Source organism: Otolemur garnettii, unplaced genomic scaffold (genome assembly GCF_000181295.1).
Source record: "Otolemur garnettii isolate 467f Iridium unplaced genomic scaffold, OtoGar3 scaffold00205, whole genome shotgun sequence".
NCBI classification, from domain to species: Eukaryota; Metazoa; Chordata; class Mammalia; order Primates; family Galagidae; genus Otolemur; species Otolemur garnettii.
In genome coordinates this window covers 1,786,352-1,796,830 of record NW_003852600.1, presented here as the reverse complement: position 1 = coordinate 1,796,830, position 10,479 = coordinate 1,786,352, and the positions used below count along the sequence as shown (strand labels likewise).

The 10,479-nt window shown below is 41.5% G+C and overlaps 1 protein-coding gene across 4 annotated transcripts in view; it reads right to left on the bottom strand.

Moving 5' to 3' along the window:
- SNAP91 (synaptosome associated protein 91) overlaps nucleotides 1-10,479 on the bottom strand; it is a 149,425-nt gene that overhangs the window by 56,793 nt on the left and 82,153 nt on the right. For 2 of the 4 annotated variants that reach the window (XM_012812398.2, XM_003801298.1), the window contains exons 10-13: nucleotides 9,863-9,868; nucleotides 6,862-6,889; nucleotides 3,703-3,812; nucleotides 1,675-1,787 (exon numbers count right to left, since the gene is read on the bottom strand). In XM_012812398.2, coding sequence (XP_012667852.1) covers nucleotides 1,675-1,787; nucleotides 3,703-3,812; nucleotides 6,862-6,889; nucleotides 9,863-9,868 — 257 coding nt within the window. The remainder of the gene's footprint in view (nucleotides 1-1,674; nucleotides 1,788-3,702; nucleotides 3,813-6,861; nucleotides 6,890-9,862; nucleotides 9,869-10,479) is intronic. The other 2 variants (XM_003801299.1, XM_012812399.1) reach the window with 1 other exon arrangement.

Here is a 10,479-nt window from a genome sequence, read left to right as displayed (position 1 = left end):
AAAAAAAAAAAAAAAAAAAAAGGAAAGGAACAGGAGAAAATCAAACACAAACAGAAACTTTTCACAGGAAGATAGTCTAACGGCCAAGAAACACATGAAAAGATGCTCAACATTGTTAATCATCAGGGAAATGCAGATGAAAACCACAGTGAGAAGCCACCTCCCTCCAGCAAGAACGGCTCTTCCCCAAGTCCCCCAAACACCAGGACTGGTGTGGATGTGGAGAGAAAGGGACACTTCAACACTATTGGTGGGACAGCAAACCAGTGCAAGCTCCACGGGAAGCAGTGTGGAGAAACCTCCAAGGACCAGAAGCAGACCTGCCACTGGACCCAGCAATCCCACAGCGAGGAATCCACCCAGAGGGAAAAATATTTTATGAAAAAGGCACTTGAATTCAAATGTTTAGCAGCACAGTTTACAATCTCAAAGACATGGAAACAAGCCAAGTGCCCATCAATACAGGAATGGATTAATAAAACGTGGTATACGCTCACCATGGAATACTGCTGAGCCACAACAAAGTGGAGACCTGGTATCTTTGGTAACAACCTGGACGGAACTGGACACCATGCTCCTAAGTGAAGTATCACAAGAATGGAAAACCACCACACGTGTTCAGCACTAATGTGAAACTAGGGGATCAACATCTCTGTGCTCACAGGGCAGCAAAGCCCAGTGGGGAATCAAGGTGGGGGGCAAGTTCACACCTACCTGGTCCAGTGCACACTTCCTGGGTGAAGGGCACACTTACAAATCTGACTTAAAGTGCACGACATCACATTGTGTAACCAAAACACGTGTACCCCAGTAATATTCTGAAATTATAAAAAAGTCCCAACTCTGTGCAGCTTTGAGAATTATGCAGCAATTACCTTAATTTTTCTATCAGTATTAAATGTTTTAAATCAAATATTTATAAGAGTTTTGTTCTGAGATCAGTGGGAATCAAGTGTTTACGTGTGATTTCTCTCAGTCAAAGGCGTTAGCGTGGGCTTTTTCTGACACAAACAAGAATCTGTAAGAGTCCTCTTGCATGAAACCAATGTGAATAAACCAGTTCAGGCCCAAACGAACCCAGGCAGGAGGCTATACCTGACAAAACGCATCAGAAAGGTTGCCTCCGAGGAGCCTCAGATACTGACGGGAACACTCAGTCCTCTGAGGCCTGAGTCTCTGGAGAATAATGACTAAAATAATTAGAGTTTTAGAACAGCCAAGAAAAACACTGCCTTTGTGCCAACTTTAAAAATAAAATATGGCTATCTGAACATTTTAACTGCATGGACCCTTTGTCTCTATCTCAGTATTAGGGTCATTAGGAAAGTTCTAAGTCACACAAAAATCAAGACATGGAAAATCCATCTGAACGGAAACCAACGAAGCCCTCCCAGCAACACCGATGAGCCAAGTGAGCTGAAAGGTACACAGGGGAGTCAGGAGGGACACTGTCGGCTGTGCCTGGAAGTGAATTAACGGACCATAACCCTGTCTCGAAACTTTCATAGTAACTCACGTGTGTGTATTTTGGTGGCTAGGCGCCATTCTTATCATTCTCCCTCCACATTTCTGACTCCACTATGGATAATCAGAAGGTAAATATAAAGATTACAGCCCCCCAAAACAACTGGATAGAATGCACTGGGAAATGACGCAGCTGCCCACGGCACTCACCTCCCCACGCGGTGGCCCCCCCAGAAGGTGGTGGTGCAGGTGCCGCGGCGGCTGCCCCCCCAGAAGAGAAGTCCGGCTGGAGGTCCAGGAGATCAGTGGATGGTTTAGAAGTGCTGAAAGGAAAACAGAACTTTAAAATTAGATTTTGAAGTTTTACAATATAATGGTGTTTTAAACTAAAGGCTCATGAAGAAAACAGCAAAAGATTTTGAATACTGTGAATTCAGTAAAAGACTATTTTAGGGAGTATAGCAGGGCCGACTACTTTCAGAAAGGGCCAGGCGATTTTCAGAACTATTCCAGTCTGTGCTGGAGCACAGAATCAGACGGAGACAAGACAGAAAGAAATCCACACGTCTTTGTTCCAGAGAAACTTTCTTTACAAAAACAGACAGGGGCTGGGTTTGATCCAAGAGAAGCATCCTACGGGGCAATAAAAATCATGACCTTAAAGTTATCTTTTCTTGAGTTCCTAAAATCTTTTGTATAACAAAAATTCATGCATTGAGAATTTATTTCTAAACCAAATAGTACTAAAGTAAATAAGTGATCACTAATTTACCTTTTTCTTCAATTAGGCTACGATTTATCAAGTTTGTCTTGGAGGAGATTCACCTAAAGTGACTTCATTTTTACTCTTAGTTGGGGTTGTACTTCTCAACCTGCAGAAGTTACGAGGAGGAGCCTTGCTCTCCAAAGTGCGGGTCCCAAACCAGCAGCCTCCAGGGATGTGTTTATAAATGTGAAGTCTCAGGCTTACCCTATATTTACTGCCTCAGAATCTTCATTTTAACAAGATCCCTGGATGATTCAGATGAAGATTCAGAGTCAAGGCGCACTGGCCTCAACAGGTTACCAAGCCAACAGGGTCCCGGGACCCTGATCTGTTTTCTTTTTCATTCAGCCTCTGGTACAGCTGGGATTCTAGATTTGAGCTTCCACACTTGACGAATTTTTATAGAGATGGGGTCTTGCTATGTTGCCCAGGCTGGTCTCAAACTCCTGGCTTTAAGGTATCCTCCCACTGTGGCCTCCCAAAGTGTAAGCCAACACACCTGGCCTCAGCTGCCTTCTTGAACACCAGTTCCATCTTTATCTTTTTTCATATTAAGTTTCTAAGTAATATTCTTTTAAGAAAAGAATTCTTTTTTTTTTTTAAAGTTTCAGAGCATCTGAAAGCATTGCCTAGTTTTGATATGCATTTCATAAATACAGCTGGACTGAGCAACAGGAAAGGAAACATGCCTCCTATGAAGGTCTTAGTCACGGCCTTTATGAGAGGCAGTTCCTCTTAGTGCAGCAGCAGAGAGGGCTTGGTTTTCTCAAGCTTGCTGACCAGGCGAGCCGAGGGCAAAGCACATGGTTACCTGGGGCAGAACCCTTGGACTTATTCTCAGGCCAAAATCCACGTCTCCAAATACAGGGCATTCATAATCAGATGCCTCAACATGACACGAGAATCCTTTCAAGGCGAAAGAACCAAAGAATTGACCTAATGTCATTTTTGGAGCCCTGTGAGATGGGAGCCCTGCCATGTCGCAGACGCACGGCCATCCTCACCTTCCTCACTGCTGTCCCCACCTGCAGGTGCTGACCAGGGACCCCTTCATTACATGCACCAGCTAACTGGCCAGCTACAACATCAAGTCTGCTGTTTCCTTTTTTTAAAGCACTTGAAGACATCTTTTTAATTTCCCGCAAGAAGAAATTAATTTTAGAAACCATTTTCCACACCAGCCAATTTCAGAAGAGCCTGGAGCGTGTGCATCTTTCTTCCACTTCCTCTCCCACATGTGGGAGCAACACGGTGATTTCCACGGCTTGGGGCTTCCTACTTAAGAGATACAGGCCCGAGGAACTGCGCAGGTGTAGGAGAAAATAACTCTGTGCAGCAAAAATGACCAAACTATCGCACGTTACTAGGATTAGATTTCATCTGGTGAAATCAGTGGGGAACAGCACGGCAAAATGAAATGAAAACCTAATCAAAACATTAGCAAACAGTTCTCTGCATACTCGTTAACTGACCTGACTGGGGTGGCCGCAGAAGCAGTTGCAAAGAGATCGACCGGTGGGGACGTGTCGATAGTTTTAGCTGGTGTAGAGTTAGGCGACGTGACAGTTGTCGCTGGAGAAGACTGAAAGTGAAGATGCACAGCACACTCTGGTCAAGTGTGAGTCTGCAGGACACGGCCCGGACTTCTGCTCTGCAGACCCCTGATGTGCCCAGCAGCTCTTTTTTTTTTTTAATAATTCTTCATGGGAGGAGAAAACTCAAGAAAATTTGAAATCAAGAATTGTAATAAATAATATCAAACAAAACATGACTTAAACTTTTAAAAATTAAATGTAATTTACATGAAATTATGATAAAATGTCTGGTCTAACATTGCAATGACTTGCATTTACAAGGCTAAATGTATTTTTTGAATATAAAAATACTGGGAGGGTGGCGCCTGTGGCTCAAAGGCATAGGGTGCTGGCCTCATATGCCAGAGGTGGCGGCTTCAAACCCAGCCCTGACCAAAAATAAATAAATAAATAAATAAAATAAAATAAAATAATTGGGAAAGATCTTACTAGCTGCCAAAAATTAAAAATTATAAACGCTATACTACCAAGGTCATTCTTCTTCCTTCTCATCCTAAACAGACTTCGTGTGGAGTCTTCTCAAGATGACTTTAAAATCCAGAAAGAAATTTAACTTACAAAATAGTTGCTACTTGGCAGAGGGTGACTTACAGGTCCCTGACAACTTGAGGATATGGTGGCTATAATCTACCACTCATATGACATAGATAAAGCAGAAAAAGTGGAATACAACCTAACATTTATTTCTGTAGACTGTTTTTTTTTTTAAAGAGGAGTTAGTAGTTAACTAATATGTAAAAAATAAAAATCTGTTTAAACTCTCCTAATTTGTTCTGTCTGATATGTTAACTCTCTATATATTCACAGGATCAATGGGGCATGTCAAAGCCCCAACTAAGTCAACTGGGACTTAGTTGTGTCAGCGGAAATGAGACACAACATCAAGAAAAATATACAAAGACTGAGACCAAGCAAGGGCTGCCAGACACTGCCACGTCTGACTCCAAACACACCACACTCAAAAGGAAGTTTCAAAAAGAATGATTTAAGAAAAAGGACTTGAGGAAATAAGAAATGTATAGGCATTTCCAGACTTAAAAAATACTTATTTGTCCAAGAATACAACTAATTAATAGGCCAAAATTCAACAGATGTCCAAGTGCCAGGCGGCCCGCACTTCAGGACAGACACACGTGTGAGGCCTGTGGACACTTGCTCAGAAAACATCAGCTCAAACCTCTCTCTGCAACAAAAGGTCAAATCTTCAAATGGAGGACAAAGATCATCAATGAAATGAAAAGGCCTAAAGTTAATTATGTGTCATCCATTGTGAACGATGACAAGTTTTTTAAAAACAAGAGACTTGCTGGGTGCAGTGGCTCACGTCTGTAATCCCAGCACCCTGGGAGGCCAAGGCAGGCCGATCGCCTGAGCTCGTGGGTTCAAGACCAGCCTGAGCAAGAGCGAGACCCTGTCTCTATAAATAGCCAGGCGTTTTGGAGACCCCCATCTTAAAAAAAATCCTCACAGCAATGTTGCTGTGAGCTATGACATCACGGCACTCTACTGAGGGCAACAAACTGAGACTCTGTCTCAAAAAAAACCCCAGCAATAATAAAAAAGAAACTTTTTAAAAACCTATACATATAAGTAATCTTAGAAGAAGAGATGTTTACGAAACATGGAGAATTTAATGGCAGCAATAAATACTACCAACATAAATGCAAAAATTAAGACGTAAAAAACTCCCATAGAAAATGCCCTGTGACCAGCTATGAGGCAATGTGAACCAAGAAGACAGAACCCAGGCAATCTTGTTCCTACAAAAAGAAAAAGTTGATAAAACTGAATTTAGCAAAATTAGCCTTTAGCCAACTTTACAAAGGATGCCACCGTTTTGTCACCCTCTACTCAGCAGTGATATCCTGGGACTTTCACACAGATACAATGGCTTTAAACCTGGCTTTGTGTCACAGGGCCAGGGAGCTTTTGGCCTGTTTGTTTCATTTGGCTGATTGTTTGGGGGTCTTTGAGGGAAACTCCAGCAGCCGCCCAGGCCCTCATGTGCTACTGAGTGTCTGGGAATCACCAGTGTGGCAGGGACACCCCTGAATGTCTGTAATGACAGCCATTACATAATGGAAAGGAAAGTGCATATTTGTATATAAAACTTTTCTCTGAAAAGTGCAATGGCAAATGTGAACTGCAGACATACAGAAGTAAATATTCCTGCCACTAATAACCCAGAGCCCGTGACATTCAGCATGCTGAAGAGAGATGGGAGGTGAGGAGTTGCTGAGATGATCAGGGACACACGTGGAAAGACACCTAATTACAAATGATTTCTCTGTCACTGAAACCACACAATGTCACATACCTGACCTGCCTCACAGGGCTGATTCGGAATATCTGACAATGTTTTGTAACTAATCTATATTTGCCTTTAGTTGTACAGGTAATATAGATACATGGAAAAAAATCTCCCTTTAAAAATATTTAGTCACTGGACCACAGCAGACTGAGAAACTGATGTAAAGGGAAATGTATAAAATCATTAATCTTTCCATAAAAAATTTGAGCTAGAATTACCACATGATCCACCAGTTCTATTTTGGGGTGTATCCTGAAGTTGGGAACTCAAACAGATGCTTAGACACCCACATTCACAGCAGCGTTGTTCAGGATACCCAGACGCAGAAGCAACGCTGAGTGTCCACTGCCGGGGGGTGGGGGGTGGTGGTGAACTGAACCATCCACAGGACGGAGCATCACCCAGGCTTAACAAGGAAATTCTGGCACGTGCTATGCTAGGGCTGAACCTCGAAGGTGTGTGAAAAAAGACAGTCAAAAAGGGACAGATTCTGCACGAGTCTACTTGTGTGAGATCCCCAGAATGATCCGATCCTCGGGGACAGAAAGTCGACAGGTGGATGCCAGAGGCTGAGGAAGGAGGAGCAGGGAGTACAGAGTTTCCATTCCGGGAAATTAAAAGTTCTGGAAATGAACAGTGGTGAAGGTTGTACACCAGTGTGAACATACAAATGTCACTGAACTGTACAGGGTGGAAAAATGGTAGAAACCAAAAACGGAGCTTACCTTACTTAATGGAGAGGGAGCACCAGATCTAAAAGACAACATGAAAAAATTAAAACTGAATGTAGATGACACGTCTGTTTGAAATCCTCTCATCAAGCATTGGCTTGTTTTTAAGTAACAGGCTTTTAAAGCAATGGACAAACTATTTTACATAATTTCTGGAAAAGAGCTTCCTAGACAACTACCTGAACAGTTCACTTTTTATTAACCTGAGTTGGTGGGAAATGAACAGCAAACCAAAATGAAGACAAAATCCCATGTCAGAAAGCACCCACGACCCAGGGTCTCATGGAGCAGCAGAGAGGGGTCCTCCCCTTCTGCAGAGAGGCCACCACACCTGGCGGGAGCATGACAGAGTCAGCAGAAGTTTGGTAAGTGGAGTTTTATACAGAATTGTGAATTCTTGACTTATGAGACATAGAATGCTTAGCATATTATATGCTAGATTAATATTTTTAAAATTTAACATCATTTGCAAAATACATGCCTGCCATTTCCTATTTAAAATTATCATTGTTTTTATTTACTTTATATAAATAACATAAAGAACCAGCACACAGAGATTTCTGCTGCGTATGGGAGACAGACTCAGAAGCGTAAGAAACTGGTTATGTGTGGTTTGGCTAAATGTTATCTTAAGAGGAACATATCCTGTGAGGAAAAGGATATATCCTTATCTATATTCTTCAGGTCAAGGGTTTACTGAAATAAATGGATTCATGGTATTCTATAGATCTACAGTAAGTGACTTAAAAATTCAAAAATCTACTACAGCATAAGGTTGAAAATTCCCTAGTGAGTCCTTGGCTGATTTTTCCACTCCCACAATTTCCCCTTTACATATATATATAAAAGAAAAGGCATTAAATATAAATAAAATTTCTTTATATATTTTACCGGATAAAAACATTTCAGAACCAATAAAATAAATAAAAACAAAAATTTATTTTAAAAATAAAATAAAATTTTCAGAACCAAAGCTCTGCAAAGAAAATGTGGACGCCATCTGACACGGTCACTTTCTAGGAAAAAATTCATTTAATTTAATTTATTTCTCTTTCGAGCAGTTCACGTGAACCAGTTCTTAGTGGTACCGACACAATGAGAAAAACTGACACAGAAAAAGAATTGAGAATAAGCAAGAGTTTCTGAAATGCATTTCCAAACTAATAGGTAAAGATTTGTAACGTACCTTCTACCCCAGGAAAAGAATATGAGTAAAAAGGACAGAACTGTTCTAGCTGCTATTAAAGCCTATCATACCCAAAGCTAAGTGTGAAAAATCATAATTGGCAAAAGACTCAGTTTGCCATGATCCCAGGTGAAGGCTGTTACTGACATTTGTTATCCCACGATTTAAGTAAACAAATGAGCCCTCTGCTGTCTCTGTAGGGACACAGCCACTCACTACACTGCATCTTAACAATCTGTTAGTTACCTGTCTTGTTAAGTTCTTTGAAGGGAAGGAACTCATCCCACTGTTTCATGTCCCTAGCACTTTTCACAGGACCTGACAGATTCGGCATTAATTTAATTTTTAACTGACAATATGTTAACCTGTTCATTATAATCAATAAACTAATCAGAAATCTTAAAAAAATATTTTATGCAAAACTGAACCGTCGGGATGTGTGACCTCTATTCCCATGAAGCAGATTCGACTTTTGCTATGATTTAATAAAAACGGTGAGAAAAAGAGGTCATGGCTTTTAAAAGCCTCATGGCCACTGATTAGAATCTGAAGGCTCCCAGGCACAGAGAGGTTAATCACTCGCCCAAGTACCACACTCTAGTGGGGGGTGTTTAAGGCCGGTCTGGGTGTGCTGCTGCCCAGAGCTGCGCTCAGCCACATTCCAGCCGCCCCATGGAAGGCGCAGATGAGACGGGCCACACTTGGTCCCCCTGATGTGACACACACTGCTTCTCCTTCGGTGCTCCTGTCTGGACCTTCCACCCCACTGCTAGTCATTGTCCTTTACGGGAAAAAGTGCTGCAATCTTATATATAGACAATGACGCTCATAAAGACCAATACTTAATAATTTCATCTAGAGAAGTTTAGTTCACAGTGAACTGTGTTGGCAAAAACAAGGCACTAAGATAGTTTTAGAAGAAAATTTAGTAATCTGCCCTAAATTCTGTAAAATACAACAAAGTCATGGCTTTTTACTATGAACACAGCAAGTGCCAACGTTCCCTTCTGAGATCTTAATAGGAAGCTGTTAAAAGAGGAAATCGGTTATTTCTTATTTGATTTACAACAATAATCCCTACATGGTTTTGAGTTTAAATGATTGTTAAAAAAAAAAAAAAGATACCCAAACCCCTCAAAAGCAGATGTAAAAAAGCTATCTACATCTTCCAAATAATTTTAATTACAAAAGACTTATCTTGGGTTTCCTGGGCTCTTGACACTTAGTTAACCCACATGTAAAATGAATACATTTCTGTCTTTTGTCCTGTGGAATCATAAAAACAGACAATATACAAAGGACACCACAAAGTATTACGTACGACTTCAAAAGTGGTGTCCGTGGACACAAGGCAATAAATATAAAAAGTGTGTGTATTCTTCACAGCAGACATTTGCAAATACTTCATTTTATATACAGACTTAGAGGTTAGAACAGTTTTATACTGCTACTGGAAAACAAAGCAAGCAATAATTTTCTTTGTAAAATTGTCTTTAGGCCCTGGGGGAAATCTTTTATTTACTAAACAAATGGAAAATCTTTTGACTTGTAAAACCCGAGAGGAATATATCACAGACAGCTCAGAGAGCGTATCAGTCCTTTCCCCAAGAAGGCCAAAGGAAAGGGAAACTATTTCTGCAGCCACCTTGTGAGACAAAAATAAACACAATGAAAAAAACCCCAAAGATGTGTAAATGGGGAGAGAACAGTTTTAAATGTTCTGAACACCAGAGGTGGAATCTTACTGAGTGTTTTTTTGCATTTTTAGTAATTACCAAATGCAAAAAAGTCACTCCATACAGTACTCACCCTTCACTTAAGTTCCCAGGTTAGCACAAACATACAAAGAAGAAAAGAGTTAACTACTGCTGTTCATTTATTAAAAAATAGGGAAATACACAAAAGACAAGTTCAAGTGTGGTTCTTGGCCAATTCAGATAAGAAATTTGACAAGCATAAAGTGATTTTAAGGAATAAAGGAAAGTTATGCTAAGCCAAAGGAAGGCGAGATCATCAAGTTTTTTAAAAAAAATTTTATTTCACTAGCAGTGTAACTAAATGTCCAGAGCTAATTTTTTTCAAAAATGGCTTGGAGTGGCCACAGGGGATGAATTTAGATTCAGAGTCTGGGCAAATGGACCCACTCTAGTTAGGGAAGGAGGCTTCTCCAGTCACTGCCACTCAAGCAGATGTAACAGAAAGGGGCAGGAGCACGGCCCCAGGCAGGTGTGAGGGGCAGGAGCACGGCCCCAGGCAGGTGTGAGGGGCAGGAGCACAGGCTCACCCAGGTGTGAGGGGCAGGGGCACTGCCCCACGCAGGTGTGAGGGGCAGGTGTGAGGGGCAGGAGCACAGGCTCACCCAGGTGTGAGGGGCAGGTGTGAGGGGTGGGAGCACGGCCCCAGGCAGGTGTGAGGGGCAGGAGCAC